The sequence below is a fragment of the Geospiza fortis genome, unplaced genomic scaffold (genome assembly GCF_000277835.1).
Source record: "Geospiza fortis unplaced genomic scaffold, GeoFor_1.0 scaffold131, whole genome shotgun sequence".
In the NCBI taxonomy this organism is placed as follows: Eukaryota; Metazoa; Chordata; class Aves; order Passeriformes; family Thraupidae; genus Geospiza; species Geospiza fortis.
This window is the reverse complement of record NW_005054391.1, coordinates 2,914,794-2,935,515: the sequence shown is the minus strand read 5'-3', so window position 1 is coordinate 2,935,515 and position 20,722 is coordinate 2,914,794. Positions and strand designations below refer to the sequence as shown.

Sequence of the window (20,722 nt, the reverse complement as noted above, 5' to 3'; positions counted from 1 at the left end):
TTAGTGTTTAAATCTGTAAGAATTTTACCACTGCGTGTGATGCATGCAATTCAAAAAACTAGAACACTACAGCCATGTAGTGTAATAGATGGATGTAAAAGTGGGGGTTGCTCCACAACCTAAGAAGCATGGGGCTTGTCTTACACAAACTAGAGTGTCCCCTACACCATCACCTCTCCTGAGTTCTTCCATTTCTCAGAACTTAAGATTGAAAGTAATTAGAGGAGAGATAGAAGGAATGGTCCTAATCTTTGGGAACTATTTTCCATTCACTGAAATGTGATAACAATTTTAGATCGGGTAGCTGAAGTCTGGCATTAGTCTCTGTCTGTTGTTCTGTGATAACATTTTCCTGGGTTTCTCCCAGACTCATTAAACATCATCAGTCCCAGGAAAATCTAACAAGGACATGTACTCAGATGAGAGCTCTGCTGGACTGAAATATTAAACTATGAACATTCATAGCACTGATAGAAGCTGGCAATTTTTTTTTGGATAGTTGCACTCATGCTTCACAGCTCAGGGATTCCATGGGCTACTGATGCCAGCTGGGCTTTGGTAAGTTCTGGGCTCAGGCATTTAGGTCAAACCTGTTTTACTGCTGTCTAGAATAGTTGCTTTCCACTGTTCATGCATATGGCCAGCTTCCCTTTCATTCAGTAAAGTACTGTGTAGCAATTAAAAATATCACAATAGCTTTAGGCTTTTTCTTGGTCTCTGCATATTATTCTTCTATGTAAAGGTCTCTGTAACCTCTTTAGGGCTTTCTGGGGAAGGAGGTGAGATTTTTTTTTACAGGTGTGTAGTCTAAACTGCCATATGAATCTTTTAGTGTATATATAAACACCACTATTTACCATAAAGAGCTCAACAACTAAAGTAGTACTTGCTGCATGCCCTTTTGAGGTAATCTTTGCTGCTTGGCTCAGTTAGAGTACAAACATTCTTCCTTCTTTGCAATGTTTTTGTGTCCATAAAGGGCAAGAAAGGATAAGAAAGGATGTGTTTATTTTTACCCATTTAGAAAGGGATAAAGCTTAGATCAGATCTGGGACTTGAGTTCAGCACTTGAGTAGCAACACTTACAAAGGCTGATCGAGACAAGTGAAATTGGATTTTGTTATCTTGTGTTAAAGGCTCTGGCATGCTCATATCTTTAAAGCATTAAAAGCTAAATGCCCTCAGATTCAATATCCTTTAGGCAGGAGAAATGCTAATGTGAATGTTAGCTACAAGCCTATTTTGCTATGAAACTCCATGAACTCGTTGAAAATGTTTTTCCAACATCTTAAAACTATTAATACCTTGACTAAAAAAATTATTTGGAGATATTGCTGCACATTGATGATGCATTTTTAATAACCCTGCCTAGGAAAGAGAATATTGGCTGGTTTATGCAGACTCAAGTGGGTCGATAAGTGTGTAACAGATGCATGTGACATGTTGGAAAACCGCTTACAGAACAATAGCCAAGGTCACTCCTTGTCATGTCTGCAGCGTGTGGCAGAACTGCAGAGCCAGAATTCCCTCTCCTGCTCTTCCAGACAGGAGAAATGTGAACTCCTCTTCACAGAGCCATGCATAAATGGATTGCCTTCAGAGGAGGAGGACTCGGTGGCAGGAGCTGGTTACTATGGCTATATGCATTGCTCACTCTAAATGGGGGAATCAAGCCAACAATCACTGTATACATTAGCTATATTTGTATATGAAGGAAGCTCATAGCCAGCAGCTGTGTGAAGGTGTCGTGATGAAAATCCAACTTGGCTCATGCCAGTCAAGGACTTGGTGACTTTCATGCCTTTAAAGCAGTGCAGACTGAAAGCAGCAAAATCTAGGCACCGTCGGATCAGGTCCTTTGTCCTCCTTAAGCCTTTGTTTTGCTCTACAGAAAAGTTTATTCTTTTCTGTGCCCCTCGTCATCATAGAACAGTCCAGGTAGGAAGGGACCTGGGAAGATCCTCTGGTCTACCCTGTCATGGGAAAGGGAGCCCAGGTGGAATTGTACAGCACCTGGTCCAATCACATCCTACAGCTCTCCAGCAATGGAGTCTGTCCTCTATCCCTGGGGTGGAAATGGCAGGTCATGATTCTGGCTTGGAAATTATGGAGGTGTTAGCAAGCCTGGGCTCTGGGATACAGAATATGACAAAAAAAACTCCTAACTGTGTTGGCTTCATAGTCCAGCCTGCAGCCAGCTACTTGTTGGGCTGTCATTGGAGCCACTTCCCCTTTGACAAATGGCATTGGAAATCATCAGTGAAGACAAAAGTAGCTGTGGGTGGTGAGACATCTGTAGCACAAACACAGCCTTATTTTTGTTGCTTACAAATTTAAAGTCCTTTGCCTTTCCTTTTTGAAACTACCCGCTGAAGCTAGAGTTTCTGTGGGTGCTTAGCAAATTTTGTTGCAGGGTGGCTGTCAGAGCAGGCCACTGGTTTTTCCCTTAATCCAGTGCTGCATACAGAGGTAATGTTTGATAAGTGAGGGGTTAAGCCAAGGATGTTACCACCAAAGGCTTGCTGAAACACTTGTTCCTGTCTCCAGTGCACAGATTTTCATGCACGTGGGAGCAGTGGGCTTGGGAATGCTCAGGAGGTGATTTATAGCACACAGCCCAAGCCGATGGAGCACTTCTATTACCTGCTGTCACTTGTAATTCCACTGTTGAGGCTGAAGAGTGTTTTGCACTTCAAACAGGGGCTGGATCTTTAATCCCAATGGAAAATAGAGCATATTTGCTCTATATTTGCTGCAGATGTAAAAGCTTGCCTTTTAAACATGAATTAGGTTGTTGCAATCTACAAATATTTTAATTAGCCTGAGTTCAAATTAATTAAAAACTGTCATGTAAAGAATTAAGCACTTGCAGGTTTTACAGAGTTTTGAATGATCTTAATGGAACAAAAAAGACACTTGGAACTTTCCATATAATTAAAAATAATTGAAATCTTTTGCCTGCCCATATATTAATAAATCAGCTAATAATTAAGCTAAGTTATTAGCAGTGGCTGTATTTAATGTTACATCTAGAGTATAGCCTAGAAAAATTTTAACTAGTTCCACCATGAAACTGGAAACAATGCAATTTACCATCATTCTTCTTCAGTGGCTGGGATGTCACTCGTGGGAGAGACAGAGAGCACACAGACTTTTACTGGTGGATTAGCTGTGTCACTTAGCTTTAGTCTTGAAAGGTTAAATGGCTCAATGGTTGAATAGCTTGCATGTTTCTGCTTGAAATGTCCCCCATGCCACTGAGACCTTGTCTGCTGCTGGGAACAAGGGAGAATCCCAAAGAACATTTGTTGCTGGTAGGATCCCTCCAGCATTTCTTTGTATATGTTCTCCCTTTAGTGAAAAAAATGCCCTAACTGGTATTAAAAGCCAAATCTGTGTGGAATGGGCTGCTTTGTGTGAGGCTTCAGTCAGGCAAACCAGGAGCCAGCCCCTTTAGAGTTTGGTGGCTGCTGGTTGTCTTATGCTTCTCCACTGGCTCTGCCCTTAAATAGCACTCTGTTCCTCCAGAAGGACATAAATCTTGTACAGGAACCCCAGCTGGTGCCTCTCATTCAGTCTCCACACAGACATTTTGAAATAGGAGCTTCCTGGAAGGGAGGAAAAAAAAGCCAGATAAAATGAATGAACGCTAGTGATTACTCATTCAATAAATCCAGAATGATGGAATCAGCTCTAAAAAGTCTCATAGGAATACAAACAGATCCCTTAGTCACAATCTGTCCTTGCTGTGCCACATCACGAAGACTTTTTGAAGACTGTAGCTGCATGTTTCTTATTTCAATTCAGTTGGGTTCCTTTTGATCTCATCTCTTAATTTCCTGGATTAGTGATGCTTGGTTGGAGGCTATTGGGGGCAACATCATTGTCATATTCCTAACTGTTATTCTGTCCTTAATATTTTACTTCAAACTGAGCACATAAATGCTGGGTTGGATTTACTTAGGCTGGCTGATCAGAAATACCATTGGTGGGGGAGGATGGTATATATCCTCTCTGTATTTGCATTTTTCATATTAATGATCTTTTCTTATCATCAGTTCACACAGAATTTTCAGCTTTTATTTAGGGACTCTAATCCTTTATGGCTGGGAAGATATTCTCTTAGCAAGTACAGAATTCCTTTTTTTTTGATATTTGAAATCTCCAAAGAAACAGGTAAACATGGCAAGTTCTGAATCTTGTCAATTATGTCAGTGTTTAATATCTTTCATCAGGTTGCAGCAGCAACCAAGGTGAAGTGTCCACACTTGTTTCATTGAGGGGTTTCTGGGGGGAGGAAGGGGATATCTTTGAAGACATTAATGAATAAAGGAGGAATAAGATTGAAACAAATCCCTGCTAGCTATTCTTTTTTGCCCATATCTGGTTGTCTTGGTTTGTAAAAGTGGAGCCACAAGCAATGAGGTCTGTTCTGCCATGTGCCTTCCCCCAAGTCCAAGAAGGGAAAGGTGTGAAGGGAGATCACACGTCACCTCCTAGACCATCTTGTCCTTAGGTGAGGGCAGAGAGGGAAAGGAGGTGACACTGAGGAAGACCAAATGCTCTGAATTTGCTCAGGTATTGCTGAGTGACTGGTTTGGATTTTCTTGGAATGGCCCCACTCTGAGCAGCCGTGGTGGCTGGCCCCCCGTGCCCCCACACACACGTGCTCCCCGTGCTCGGCTCCTTGCGGCTGGACTGGACAGTGGGACACAGACAGGAACCCCATCCAGTGAGGGAGCACAGGGCCAAAATTCCTTTCTATTGCTAATACCTCTGCACTTCTGGTTCTGATAACAGTGGTAGAAGACACTTACAGGAGATAACAGGATTATGGCAGGCGTTGCTGAGTCCCAGAGCTTGGCTGTTGTGAAGGCACTCAGGCTGCCCTTTTTTCCATGTCACGACTTTATCAGTGATTCAGGGTCAGGGGTGTGGAGTTCATCTCAGCAGAGCCCCATGTGATGTGTCACACATTGTTACTGCTAACAAACAGGCTGTGGTATCAGGAATGGGGAGAGTGTGGAAGGTTGTTTCATTTGTCCTTTTGGACCTCTTCCCATAAGCTTCATACTTTTCTTTAAACTGTCATTAAAACACATCTTGAATCTGTAGTCTGAAAAACTGTATCCTTTCTGGTTAGGGAAATATTTGAGTTTGAACTTTGAACTTCATGCATATGCTATGAAAAAAATCAGTAAGACCTGTCTGCCTTGCCTGAGTATGGGACAGAATGGTGCCTACTACTTAAATGTCATTTGGTTTATTATTTCTGGGGAATGGATCTATACATCTGCTTTCTGATTAGTTCTCTCATTGAAATAAATTCTGCTCATTTAATGGGCATGCTTTTTACCTGACAAGGTACAGACATCCTGGTGTGGCAGTAGAAAACTGTAAGCAGTTCAAGTGTATTCAGGATAGTTTTCCACTTGTTGCAAATAGCTAAAACACAAGTCTGTGTGTCCAGTGAAGAGTGAGCCAAATCTTCCTTCAGTGTAACTGGAAGTATAAAGGGCATTGCTATTGCCTTTGAATGTATCTACCTATTCTGCTGTGAACAACAGTGCCAATTAGTGCATTGCTCCTTACACGTGCGGCACCTAAAATCTGCTCCTCTCATTCTTCATTCAGAATAAACTGCTTGGGTGAGAAACAACTTGCCATTCACTTTTACACAAGTAAAATTCCTACTTTTAAAACCAAGTAAGTGTGACAAAGATGACCCATGTGGTGAGAAGCCTGTCTGCCCACGGAGAAGGGTGGGGCTTGCTCCGAGGCACTGTCAAATTCTTACAGCTCTATTGCCTGGACTCTTCTCCTGGTCCAACAGCATGACCATGAGCACACTGCCTAGTCCTTCTTTGAAGGTAATCTTCTTGTAACTCCACACAGAGAAATAGTGGGAATTGAATGCCTCATTTATATGGATATAGCCCCTACATTTGCCTCAGTTTCCTTTTCCTAGAAAGGTGACAGCAATTCCGGCATCACACCATTTATTTAATTTGATTTTCCTTCTGATCATGATGTCTTGCATATCTTGAAATATGAAGGTGTCAGTAATGGATAAAGGTAGGCCTCCAGGACATGCTGGCAATCCAATGGAAATCACCTGGACTTTAGGTCTGCAGTTCCTTCTCTGTGGTTCTGGTGCACATTTGGGTGATGACAGCAGGGGAGATTTTTCTGCTCTGGAAAATCCCTGTTCATCAACTGCAGTACAAGAAGAATCAGAGAGTCTACCAGGACCGTATTGCTTGACAGGCAAGAGGCAGAATGATCCAACTCAAAAACATACAGTTTCCTTTTCTTTTCTCTTTTTTTTCCCTTATTTTTATATAGCATATTTTCACACCCGAAAATAGTCTATATTTTTCTCAAAGTTCTGTGTTAAATATTTTAGCCTCCTGCTGTAAGTTTGGATCCTCAGAAACACATCAGGTTGTTTTTTAAAACATGATATACATTTTTCTATAGCTATATAAAAAAAATGTTATTTTGTTGCCCTTGTTGCAGGAGTTATTGTTTGGATCTCACTCTTCTCTAGCAGAAGCAAGGCACAGCTACCAGACCTGCAGAAGGGCATCTAGAAAGGTGAGATGGAATGACAGTGTACACCCACAGAGTGGTAAACAGACTTTCAACCAAGATTGTTCCCAAATGCTCTGCTGGTGGAGAGATTTGAATAGATGAACCTGCTGGTGAGAAGTTGCTGTGGGACATGCTGCATAGATCCAAATCCAAGGTTTTCTGTTGAGTGAGTTTTGATGAAAATGATTTACTCAGCTGGGTTGGTGATCTTGTCAAATGAGTTCTTTAGTGCTTTCATGCTGCTGAGCTACTGGTATTTAAAATGAAGCTTCAGAGGGGCCCAGTGAGGCAGGGCATGTGTTCCATTCCTGTTCAGCATTTTTACAGCAATCTAGCTTTGCATCATCATACTGGATATGTTAATATTTTCTTTCCCTTTTCTTTTCTAGACCATTGGGTGAGACTGAAATGCATATAACAACATACCTAGCAGATACTTTGGCTTTGTGCAAGAAGCCTCAAGTATATGATCTGATATTCTTTTGTTCCATCTCCTTCATTATTTTTTTCCTGTAAAGACAAAGTGTATATTTCAGTTACAAAAGAAAAAAAAAGATAAAGAAAAAAATATTTGAAATCAACTAAAGTCAATTCTGTTACAACAGAATTGGCTGCTGCTGGGGATCCAGTGTGACTCTGAAGAGGATTGTGCTTGTAGCCTCACTGGAGATCTCAGCTGCTGTTGTGCTTTTTATCACCGTTGTGACAAAATTGGTTGTCCTCTTCAAAGGCAATGCCGGGCTAGTCTTGGTGATGGTGTCTCCATGTGTTTTGGTCTCGGTAGGTAGTGCAACCTTTCTCCAGTGGCATCCATAGGTTCCTCTGGGTGATCCAGCACAGCCTTTTCTCACCATCCCTCTCTCCTGTAACTCCTGTCATCTCATCACTCCTGCCTCTGCCCTCCCGGAACAGCTCCCCCCTTTCCCATCTTGCCCCATTGTGCGTCTCCAGAAATTACCCCGGCGTCAGACGCGATGTGCCCGTGCAGAGGAGAGGCTGAGCCCGATGTGCTCGGGGGGGTTTGCTGGGGGCATGACTTCAGCTCCAGCATCGGGGGAGCACAGCAGGGGGAGTCTGCCACGGCTCAGCTGTGCTACAGCAGCACTGGCAGGGTCAGTTCTGCAGGTCTCCAAGGAAGAGGCTGTTTTATCTGGTACTGAGCTCTAAGCGTGGAACATCACAGCTGGGAGGGGAGAGGTTTAGAAAATGGACTTGTTTTCACATTTATAAGTCTATATATATGTATGTATAGATATTTATAGATATACACACAGATGTATAAATATATATGTGTGTCTCTCCTATATATACACTTACATGCACACACTAGCCAGTCATATTGCTGATGGAGAGAAGGATGTCACATCAATGTCATGTCAGTTTTTGGAGGTGTTTAAATTCAACTGACAAAAAGTGTCAAATCATTAGGCCATGTGAAAAGCACAGACTTGTGCTTTTTCAGGCAGAAAGTAATACTCCTGGAAATAAATTTTCTTTAAAAACTGGCCTTAATATTTCAAGAAGCTTTGCTGACTGAATTTTCAGCAGAGGAGACCAGCCCAGTGTATCTGTATTTGGAAAGAAATAATGTTTTGTTGTTGCTTACAGAATGTAAATGCTGAAACCTCACACAGTCTCCTTCCTGCAGTGTTTTCCTGCTAAATTAACATCATGACAATCACATTGGGTTTATTCCGTCAGCACTTGCAAAGTTAATAAAGTATCCCCATGACAATTGTTTCACCAATTAAACTGTCTGTGCATGTTTTAGTGTAGCTTGTAGTTGGCGTAAGGTAAACAAAAGATAGCAAACAATCCTTGACTGAAAGTCGAGTTATGACTCATAGAGTTACAGCAGCGAAAAATTGAAAAATCACAAAACCTCCTGTGCATGAATATTTTACTTCTTTCCCCCTCAGCTCACCTGAAAAATAAGCTTCCACGGCAGCAAAACCAGACAATCAGCAACTACCCCTACCCATACCTGAAGGGCAGGCTCTGAATCCTTGAAGGTAAAATATAAAAAAGACAAAAAAAGGCAAGTTGTCTTGCAGAAGCTTGTCACCAGGAGCTAGAATATGTTGTGTCTGAAGACCTAGGAGTATTTTAGGACAGCGCTGCCTATTAAAATGGAAATGTGATTTTCAGGCTGCTTGAGCAGACAGAGTGCATCATAGTCAGAGGCTGAAGTAGGCTAATGAAGTGCCCTGTCTTTGAAGTCAGATTGCGTAATAGAAACCCCAGAGAGACGCTTAGAAGGTTTCTTTTTTGCCTTGCATTGATCAAGACTAAAATACTTCTGCTATTAGCTTCGGAAAGGTTTAATGGAATTGGTGGTGGGACTACAGTAATTCCAATGACGTGCTATGCAAACAAATGCTCCGTTAATGAATACTCAAAAGATTAACCTGAACTGCCTACATGCATTATTAGTGCTTTTAACCCCCTGCCTTCCCCCGGTGGTTATGGATAATGCAGAGTAGTTTAAGGTGAGGTGTGGGAGGGAAACCCAAAACTCATTAATGGCAATTAGGCTATGTGATGGTTGGGAAAATGAGGCACTGCAATTCTCAAAACATGCCATTAATCTCTGACCTGGTGGGCAGGGTGAGATGCTCAAGATCATCGGAGATGGAAAACTTCCAACAGAGCACATTGGTGGAGTGAGGGATGCAGTCAAAATTGGAGAAAGAAGAGTGATGAGGCACATGACAAAAGTCTTCTTTCCCTCCCCCAGTACATCTCCAGAACCAAAGAACTGAGATCATTTATTGAACTAGGCTCCCTTTTCATCTTCTTATTTTTCTTATTTTTCTTATGGCTGTGAGTCAGTCTGAGATTGATTTATCAGCGCTGTTAATCTGCTCTCAAAAGGCTGTCAGTCTCACTCCCAGAAGCCAAGCTCTCCCATTAAAAACCTGACCTATTTAAATGTTCTTAAGATACCATAATGATTGAATGTCAGCAGGGGAGAGGCAGCAGTGACAGCTCTGAAATGTTTATTGTCCCGGGCCGGACTAGGAGGGGAGCATGCCGCTGCAGCCCGGAGCGCTGTGCTTGGCATGGGATCAGAGGCTGAGAAACGGGCGCTGCCAAGCTAGGAAGATCGGCAATGCTCCTGTGGTTTAGAGGGTTAATGCTCTGAAGTCCCTGCTGACCCCATGCTGCTCAAAATTGGGAGAGGTGTCAGGGGTTTGCATGTTGATAGCAATAGATCATGGATTACAGTGGCTTAAAAGCCACTTAAAACATTTTTGGTGGCTTAGGAATTATTTCACGAGTCATATTTGTATGAAAGCAGATGCTTTCCATAGAGAGATTTAAATTTCTGTTCTACTGTCACACCACACAGTAGCTGTCAGCAAAGAATTAATTGAGGAAAAATATTTAAAATTATGTTGCTTCCTTAAAAAGAAAGGAAGGTGAAGAGATGTTCCTGATACCTCTTCAGGCTGCCGGTACATGTGTCCATGGCCAAGCACAGGCACTGCAGCAGGGGGAGCACAAAGGCTGGCAGAGACCTGAAAATCTCCAGTCTGATAATGGGAATCTAGCTGTCATAAACATACTTTCAATGTACTGTTCAGTGCCAATTTTTTCATCCTTAAGAGATGTAGCAGAGTGCAACTATTTTTAAATCTAAATTTCTCTCCCCCTCCAATTTCACTGTGGGCCATCAGTGGCTTGAGGAATTAAAACATAATTCTTCACAAGACAAAATCAATCACTTTGCTCCAGGATAAGATGTTAGCACCTTTCTTCTCCTGAAACTATTCCCAGATGGATGAACTTTCTCATCCAACTAAGTCATTTTGGTTCTTTCCCATTTGTTTTTTAAATAGACGCTGCAACAGCAGCATGGACCGGTGACCAAAAAAAGCCCCTGAGGAAAACAATAGGTTCTCATTCTTTTTAGATGCATCTTGTAGAGTGATGGTCTTTCTGCATTTTTTATAGAGCAACCCAGAGGATCCTGACTGCAAGGATGTTTTCTCCAAGCATCTGTCTCTTAAATTGATGTCCTTCTCTCTCATTGATCTTGCTTTTCAGGAGTGCCAGGTTATTACAGTAAACATTTTATTAAGAGTAGTCTAAAGGCCAGCTTTTGTCAAAACCCAGCTGGCTGGTTGATCTTTTTGTCTAAGAAAATAGAGAGGGTTCATAACTGAGCTTTTTACAGAACCAATATGTCAACTTTTCTATATTAGACCACAATATTGACACTATCTTCTGTCTAGAGCTGATAAATGTTATTGCATTCCTTTCCAATATGTAATGTTATTAAAAATAGTTTAGTCACAAGAGCTCCTTATCAAAGACCCTTGTTTCCCTAGAAACAGTGACCAGCATTAACCTTTCTAAAAGTAGCCCCTGCAAAAGCAAATGTCTTTGGTTGTCCCTGTTACAAATTTAATCTAGGGAGAATGTGCTGCAATGTCTCTTTCATATTAAGAGAAAGCAAATAAACTCCAGAAAGGCAGGATTAATGTGCAGCATCATTCACATCAGGCTAGCAAAGAAAATAAATTGATTGTGTTTGAACCAGTTAACTGTGTCCCTTTCTAAGCAGCACAAGCGTTGAAATTGCTTTAGAATTAGCTATGGAAACAGTTGTTTGCAACCCCAAAAAAGAAAAGGGAGGCGTGAGAGCAAGATTGTAGCATTCATGCAGGACTGATGAAAGCTGAATATTTGAAGAACAGAGAAGATGTAAGTGATACCAGTGTATTTGTAAGAAGATGGCTTCTTCTAAGCAACGTAGGTGGTAAATGAGAATATTGTGTTTGGAAGTAAAGCTCCTGGCTATATGAGAGAGGAGCAAGAGGGAGAGAGTATCAGCATTTTGTATCCTCATGGTTTGAAATAATCATATTCTCAGCCTTCTCAGCAATTAACAATGTCCATAAAGCTTGGTGATGCTTGTGATTTACCTTGTTTCCAATTATGTGATCAGGAGCGTCTGCTTGAGTTTACACAACCACTCACTGTTCACCTCAGCAGCCAAAATCACCACCTCTTTATTCTTTTTTGCCAGATATAAAGCAAAAAGATGGTGATTTAGATCCGACACACGTCTGTGCTGCAGGGCACCAAACACCTCTAAAGCAGCAGGCTAGGTGGCAATTCTGGTGTGAGTGTGACAGCCAGTCAAACTCTAGAATGTGACACAAGCTGCTTGTGTTCAGCTGGAGTGCAAATTCCTTTCACAGATGAATCCGGACCAGGATGGAAAGCTTCATCCCTGGCTCTTATCCTTGTCTCTGCTCCGTAGCAGAGCAGTCTTTTCTCTAATCTGTCTGGAGGTGAGCATGTCTCTAGCACAGCAGTAGTGATTCTCTATCTCTTGGTTGCATTCCCCCAAATGCTAAAAATACCAAGTTACCAAAGTGCTCAAATCCTCAGAGCTGCCACATCAGTCTCCTGTCTTTGGGCCTATCACTTCCAGAAATTCCTGTTTCTTACAAACCAACTTTGTACAACCTGTCCCTGTCCAGTCATCAGCATAACAGCTTTAAAAATAGCAGACTCACTATGCAGACATTTTCCTTCTTGCCTGGGCACAAACCAAGCCACTTGTTCCTGTGGCTATCTAGGACTTCAATGAAGTTGTGGATAAGCTCCCTCCTTGCTACCTTGGAATTGAGTTTTGTAGAGCACAAATATATTGTCTTCCCTTGTGGCCAACAAGCTTTATCCACAGTATTTATTTTCCTTTCTGCTTTTATATTCAGCTTATGCTAGAGCCAAAGGAAGGAATATCTACCTATGCTGGTAAAAGCAAATCAGTCTGGCAGTGTCAGTTCTTCTGTTGTTTATGGGTTGCAATGAAATGAGACCTGAGTTACTCATGGTGCTTGTTTCACAGGAAAAAATGAGTTTACAATAAAAAGGCCAGACATTGCCTAAATTGGGACTCATAAATTAGTTTCCTGAAGCAAAGGACTCACTAAAATTGATGCTTACTTTGTTCTTTATCTGTGATTCACGTTCCGGACAGAATCAATACATTCTTAGATTTCTTCCCTGTCTTGCCTTGTTCATAAACTGGGAACACCTGTGCATTCCAAACCTGAGCCTATAGTCTTGGCTTTAAAACTCCCGATGCCCAAAAAGGGATTTTAAAGCCCTTGTCTGGGATGTGACCCACTTCCTAGCCCTGTTGCTTGAAGGGAATTTGGCTCACATAACCAAATTCCCTTAATAATCACTTATTCCTGGTGCAAAAAGCTTTGATTTTCATATTCCAGAGGAGTCGTGTCTGAATAGTCTTAATTTACACACACACACACACACACACACACCCACACCCACACACACACACACCCACACACACACACACACACACACACCCATGAGCCCACAGTAATTAAGTTCTGAAGCACTTGGAAAAGCAATACTTGCCCTAGTGAAAACACAGAAGCAGGAAAGGCTTCTTCCATGAAGTCATGGAGCAAGAATGAAAGTGTGTCGAGGGGTGGAGAGACCGAGAGTGCCATTCCTCACTGACCTTCCTGACCCCCTGTCAGGGCACAGCCACATGTGTCCCCTCCCTGGGCATTGTCTCCTCAGCTGGGATCCAGCAGACAAATATAGGCATGGGGAAAAACTGCAGATGCCTTTAAACAGTTATCAGCAGTGACCTTGAGATAGGGGCATATAAAGCCTGGACCAGGCAGAGTTGTGACACTTTCTGTGTGCTCTCCAGGGTGAGTACCAACCTCTCTCACTTTTAAGTGTGGGTGCTGTGCTCTAACACTCTACTGTGGGTTTGATATGATTAAGGTTTTCATGTGGCTTAAAGTTTTAGCAGTAGTATCAGTAAATATCTAGCCTGTGGTAGTCACTGTAGGATGCTGTTTGAATGGTAGAATAGCAAATATGTATTTCTTCTCTAACATCAGTGCATTCATTTAACCAGCCGGAATAACCACTTAGGGAAGTGTCAGGTCCCCTGTAATCATGCATCTGAGTGAAATGATTAGCCAGTGCCTGCAAGTCTCTATCATCTGCAAGAGATGATGGTTTATTTGCAATTTGCAATTTGCAATTTTAAGCAGCTTGCTGGTCCAAGGCATTCTTTAATCCAGCCTGAGTTACAACCCTTGGAGCATTACTGGGCTCCCTTTCCAGGCCAGGTAGTGCCACCGCAGCTGCTCTTGCATTATCCCTGCCTGCCCTTAGTGCTACAGTCGCTTCCAACAGCCCCAGTAAAGACAGTCCCTTGTTGGTCCTGGGCATGCCACTTCACTTTATGTAACAGTATAGGCTTTCCACAGGGAGCAGGCATTTTCAAGGATATCCCACAGCTGATATACAAGGGCTGGCTCTTTCTGTTGTTGGCTACAACAGATTGAAAGGGAACACCTTTAGCTTTAGCCTTGTCTTTCCCAGCTATTCTGCATTTTAAAAATAATCTTGCATCCATAACAAAACAAAATTTCCCACTTCTTGTATCTGCTGATGGAATTGCCTCAATGAATTCTCTGCACCACAAGGTGTGCACAGCCTGGCCTCCAGCCTCTACTGTAACTCCAAACACCCAGACTACTGAAGTAAAAGGGTTCTCTTCCAGCTGCCAGAATGCTGCTTTACACCATAACATACTCACTATAGGGTCCACCCTGAACATGAGGGGGGAAAAAGGAAGAGATAAGGAGGTGACAGCTGAGGAACTGTCCCTAGGAGGTCTGCAAATGGAGCCAGGTTGCACAAAAGGGATTCAGAGCACTTTAGTGTGTGCTAGGACTTGTGGGAACCTGCCTTGGGTCCTAGAGATTAACACTGGAGGGCCCCTCTGGCATTTGCACATTTAATGTGAAATTACACTTATGTGCTCTAATGATGTTCTGTTTAAATGTCTGAACTGATGTGATTTCATTGCTGCACTAGAGATGAGACACAGAAAGACAGAGAGGCTCTGCCATTGAGTTGTGTCTCAAGTTGGGAATTTTAGCCAGTTCAGATGATGTTAAAATAATTGGCAATTCCCATGCTTATGTATGTGATTAATCTTTCAAAAGATAAAGGTTAAAAAAATTACTTAAAAATCTAGAAAAAAACGAGGGCTAGTTCTGAGAAAGAAAATTTTTGCTCTACAGCAACAAGACAGAAGGCATCAAGCTTTTACTGCAGCAGCGGGAGAGGGCTGGATGTAACGCCTTGGCAACTCTGCTGTCTTAGGGCTTTATGTTCCCTAGGAGGAACATGCTGAAAAAAAAGCTGCCTTGGTTGACGAGGAGTTTTTATCTCTACCAGGATTTTGTTAGAAATAAATTGAATTAAATTTTGAAAGACTTCAGTGTCTGTCTTGATAGGGGTCTTGAAAATTTATCCAGCTGGCCTGGATATTGTGCAGTAAATAAAATAAGGGAAGAAATTAACCTGAGGGTCACTTATGCAGCTTTAAATAGTAGTCAAATGGTGTCCTGACTTAAAAAAACCCAAACAAACAAACAAACACCCCTGAAATTCTGAAACTGTGTGTGTGCATCTTGTAGCAGTGGAACTTCTTTTAGACAAGGGCTGGGAAACATGCTGAATAATTTATGTGTGTGTAAGTATTTATGTCTAAGTCTGTAAAAAAATCTCAAAAATAAACAAAAAACTCCCCCATCATATCTGTTTGATGATTTTAGAGAGTACAAAACAAATTAATTACTTGGCTGTACAAACACAGCAAATTAGTCTCACTGTGACCCACGTCCCCTGCCCTCTCTTTCACGAAAAAAAGACTCCTAAACACTGTGCCCTTGCCATTTGAGAAAACAAGTATAGGTATTAAGCTGGACTGATAAACTCAAAGCAATCTGAAAACATATGAAGCCCTTGCACCAATTCTTCAGATACACTTGCCTTAGCCATGCCCTGCTGCAGGGGGATGCCCAGCCTGGTGAGTTCAGAGGGAGCAGCACCAGCACAGGACTTCAGAGAGCCGTGTTAGTCCTGTTTTTATTGTCATGCTAATTCCTGAATCGGAGAAGTGCAGGAGCAGAGCTGTTTCCAGCTCCAGTGCTGACTTTCTGCAGTGAGAGCGTGGGACATACATCCCTGCAACTTTGCAGCAGTGAAGTCTTGCTCCTTGTTTCCCAGAAAACGCCTGCCTGAGATGGTGCTTTAATCGGCAGAGTGGCACAGCCCCAGGGAGACCTGCGGGAGAGCATACCTTTGCTCCAGGCAATTTTGAAAGGGGCCAGAAGAGGCCCCTGCTAAGTGGTTTTTAAAATCACAGCTTCAAGTGGTCCCTCCTGCTCTTAAGCACCATATGTGCCACAAAAAAGAGACAATATCTTCCTGTGGAGATAACTGTGACCAGTGTTGAGGTTTAGAAGCCTTCAAGACCTGTCTGACTTTTAATACACTGAGGCAAGGAAGGGTTTAACTAAAAGTGCAGTCTCGTCTCAAATCTGTGTTAGGCATTTGTGTTTAACATTAATCATCCCTTTGATCAGCTGCCTGCCATGTTATGCAGAGCTTTTTATATTGCCTGACATTGTTCACGGAATAGACAATTGTTGTGCTTTTCCCCCCTTTCCTTGGTAGACTGGGTGCCTTTCTTTTTCCTCTGTGAGCTGTGCCACCTTGAACCCTTGCCAAGATGATGGTCGATATGTCAGAGTTTGGGGAGGCTGCTCCCTACCTCCGAAAGAGTGAGAAGGAGCTGATGAAGGCTCAGACCGTGGCCTTCGATGGTGAGTTGCAGATTCACACCCTTTGTGCTGCCAGGGGCTGGTTCAGAGGGGTAAGGATCACAAATGAATGGAGTCAAAGAAATGCAGAGCAAAGCAGGTTGCAAAGCCTCCGTTGTCACTGCTGTGCTGCTGATGTTGGTTCAACCAAGTTTGGGTTCCTTTATTCTGCAAAGCTATTAAAAACTCCCAGACAGTAAAAATTAAAAACAATCTATGACAAGTGTTTGTCTAGACTTAGAAGCAAGGTGTATTGGTACTGCTCTGCTAAAAGGGGAATAACCTCTCTGTCAGCTTTAGAGAAAAACAACAGACATTAATGTTTCTGTGGCCTGACTAAATGTCTTATTTGCTTTGCAGCTTGTATAATAATGTGATGTTAGCTTTTAGTTCCCCATAATTTATTTTTCATTAAACGGGTTTCTATGAGCCCCAAGGTTTAGTAGTAAGTGTGAATGCATCAAAACTGCGGCCTTTCACTATTCACAACAGTTGCTGTAACTTAAGACCTAAAATCTTGTGCAGCTGCTCCGAACTCTAAAAAGGCACATGCACAACTAAATGTGAGTTATTACTATTGCTGTTTTTCAACACAATACTCAGAAGAATGAGAAGGAATAATGTTAAACCTGATAGATGGCAGTTGAATAATGTGGGTTGGATTCCTTGAACAGTTTGAAATTCTCTGTGGGACTTTTTAGCAAATGCCTTAATTTGGGCTTGAATCTCAGTTCCTCCATCTGCACACTGGTGATTATGGATTTTCCATGGAGGCTGAGGCTTAGCCAGCATTTGTGAAATATTTTGACACCTTGTGCTAGAAGGATCTAGAGGAAGCCGAGCAGTAGTTTCAAAGGAAGACAACATTTGGGAGCCCTATGCCTTCTGCTTCATCACACAGCTTCCCAGCACTGCCAATCTGCTGCAATGCCAGAGGTTTTGTGTCGTTTCTGCAGAAAAAGTAATACAGCAATCTCACTTAGCTAGACATGGTGTTGCTGTTTGATGCAAGGCTGTGAACCCTCAGTCTTCTTAATTTCACAGGGAAGAAGAAATGTTGGGTTCCTGATGAAAAGAAAGCTTACGTTGAAGCTGAAATTACAGAAACTAGCGAAGGCAAAGTGACCGTGCAGACAACGGATGGAAGGGTACAAAACTGGTTTTGTCTGATCTGTGACTAACAAGGCCAGAACTGCAAGATACAGAATTGTTCTTGTTTCAGTTCAGTTGCCTGTTTCATGAGATGGGCTGTGAATGGGAAGGCTCAGTAACTGATGCCAGCTCAGGGTAGGATAACACATGAAAAACCACCAAGGGAAAACCAGCAATGCAGTCATGGGTGGGTGAGCATCAGCCACCGCGCAGCTGGGGGAGGGCTGTGACAGGAGGTTTGCAACCAGCCAGTTCTGGTTTGGTGCCCAGAGCTAAAAACCCAGGCTCTAGCCAAATTTCATGGCTTCTTTTGCAGCCATAGCACCGTGCTTCTTACTTTTATCATCTCAGCCTTCCCCTATTCTTCTGATACCAGTGGAAACACATGGTATTGCACGCATAGGAAGAGATTGACCTGAAGAACTTCCCTCTGCTGGGGGAAAAATATATTTTCTTCCATAAGGTGTATGAAGCAACAGAGAATCCCAGTATCTTCCAGTGTTGCTGTATTTGTTTGTCTTTGCAGACCATGACTATAAAAGAAGATGACGTGCAGACCATGAACCCTCCCAAATTTGACATGATTGAGGACATGTCTATGCTGACCCACCTGAATGAGGCATCTGTGCTGTACAACCTGAGGAAACGCTACAGCAACTGGATGATCTATGTAAGGGCCACTGCAGGGGTGGATTTAGCGACCTGCATTTCAAATGCTGACATTGTGTGTGAACATGTTGTGTTCGTGTTCATTTTACAACTCTGATAAGTCACAAAAATGAGGGTCAGCTGAATACAAACACAAAACTGAATGAGTAAGATGGTGCCTGCCTCCTCAGTTTTGCTTGTTTGCCTAGGAAAGGTGTGGGGGGGATATTTTTCTTAAGTCAAGGTGGTGGGGAGACCCAGTTTATTTTTCATCTTCTAATATTAATCTGTGTAAATGCCAGCCATGGGGATTTCTTTTGCTCCCAGTTAGCTGCATTCAATTGTGTTTTAAATCAGCCAAAGGAATCCATTGATTTTTCCAGCCAGCCCTAGGTCTGTATTTTGGTATTCATCAGAAGAGTAAATCCAACATTACCCATTTAAATTCTGATTGTCAAACATTTCCTGTGTTTCTCTAATAACCTCTGTATGAACATGTAGGGCCTAAAGCATAGCTTTGTTTGCAGATCAGTATAAGCAGAAAATTAAACTGGCATCATGCCTTAATCTGTTTACTGGTAGGGGTGGATTCTTTTTCTTTCTAGAAAACAGGACAGGGGATTCATGCCAAGGCCCTTCAGGAGCATGTCCTAATGCCATTTTTAGGGGAAGGGACCTGGATTTCACCTGAAACTTTTAGAACTTAGTTGAACTCAATAATCTCTGTGCATATAGTGATTGTGCCCATATGATAACTGGATTTCTTTGAAGATATTGCCCCAAGCTGGGCTAAGTACTTGAAAAGTTACCAGCTGACAGAAATTGCTTGGAGTTAAAACTCAAAGCTTATTCTTCCTCGGAGTGACCAGGCCCCAGAGAACTGATGTATATCATCCAAAGAGCAACTATAAAGAGATTTTTACCAACCTGGCATCTCCAAAAGCTGAAAAAGGTTCCACAGCTTTGGGGCACAACACTATCATGTGGTTTTTCTCTTTGAACACCCACCAGAAATTTTCTAGATGTTCTTGCATACAATTAATAATGAGAGGTTGTTTCTGCTCTTAAAAATGGAGTTCAAACAGGAAAGCTGTGACTTTCCATTGCAATGTCTGTTTTCAAGAGCAAACAACTCCCATGGAGCAGCAAGGGACAAAATCAGACACAAGTCGATTTACTGCTCTTTTGTTTTACTGAAGGCGATGTTTTCATTTCAGGTTGACACCTCAAAATCCCTTTTCCCCATTTGAAAACTGTTCAAAATCTGTAGTTTTGGTATGAATTGCAATTAGGAAGTCACTTAGCAGATCAGTAACTTCCAAAATTTAGGAAGTCTGAAATTCAATTCAGAATTCAAGCCTAAGTCAGCAGCTGGCAATGCCACATCCTGCTTGGTTAACCAAGACTTTTTGCCTTATCACTTGAATGAATTTTTCACTCTGGCTTTGTGTTACTCTCTAGACATACTCTGGTTTATTCTGTGTGACCATAAACCCCTACAAGTGGTTGCCTGTCTACAAATCGGAGGTAGTTGCTGCGTACAAAGGCAAGCGGCGCTCGGAGGCTCCTCCCCACATCTTCTCCATCGCTGACAACGCGTACCACGACATGCTGCGGAGTAAGTGCCACTGCCTGCCTCCGCCAGCTTGCTCCTTGTCAGTCAGGCCGGTGTGATTGTGCTGCAGGGAGGAGGGTGAGAGCTTCTGCAGCATGGAACAAACATGAAAATAGTCCACAAGCAACAGGGGCTTGGCAGTCTGTGATGATTTTATATACAAGTGTGTATCCATACATTTATTTCATTTCTAAACTGCCCTGCCTGTTCCTGTGGCACTCCTGGTAACCATCTGTCAGGTGCACAAATTTAGCTGTCTGAGCTGAGTGAATCCAGAAATGGGGCCAGGTCCCAAAGGTCTGTTAGCGCTTTCACAAGCTGAAAACCAGCCCTCCAGTCAGTTTCCACTCCGAGTCACGATGCTGGTGAGATGTGTGCATTCACAGGCCAGTGAAGGCCCGCCCTGTGGCTGTCACACTGGCCCTGTCACACCGCTGCCGTGACCCTGACCGGCACGAGTGCCGTGGTGGCTGCTGCGGCTCCAGGCACCGACCCCGTGGACCAAACTCCAGATTTCCCTGGGAAACTTTCTCGCCCTGATCCTAGCGTTACTGGGGAAAAAGGAGATTATCAGCAGAGGGCAGCAGCGATGTGCTCACACCAGGGCCTGCGAGGCAGCAGGATAAATCCAAAAGAGACTTGACCAGAGCACGTGGTGCTGACACATGCTTTTAAAAGAATGAAAAAGCGCCTTTTTGTGAGGGGACAAAAAGCACCGGGCAGAGGGAATGTGTGTCTGGCTGCAGAGATGCTCTTTTATCAGATAAGGCTCCTCAATATGTAGCCTGCCATGACTGGAATTTTCAAAAGGAAAGAGGAATTTAGGCTTAATGACTTGGGAAGCTGCCATAATTTAGCATTTTCTGAACATGATTAATAATATATTAGGGTTGCAGAGTGTTCTAATAAACGCTTGTTTCTGATCAGGCAATTAGGCGTGGACAATAGACTGCTTAGTTCCAGTAGCATGGCCAGCTGAAGAGGAATACGTATGCATTTTAAGGAACAGCCTGTGAAAAAAAAGAGC

The 20,722-nt window shown here is 42.7% G+C and overlaps 1 protein-coding gene across 1 annotated transcript in view; it reads left to right on the top strand.

Annotated features, from left to right (window-relative positions):
* The first annotated feature begins 16,144 nt into the window (after window positions 1-16,144).
* The window catches only part of MYH15 (myosin heavy chain 15), a 42,865-nt gene continuing 38,287 nt past the window's right edge, over window positions 16,145-20,722 (top strand). Inside the window, 4 exon segments of the mRNA XM_014308886.2 lie at window positions 16,145-16,283; window positions 17,325-17,428; window positions 17,959-18,102; window positions 19,542-19,698. Coding sequence (XP_014164361.2) covers window positions 16,190-16,283; window positions 17,325-17,428; window positions 17,959-18,102; window positions 19,542-19,698 — 499 coding nt within the window. The 5' untranslated portion in view covers window positions 16,145-16,189.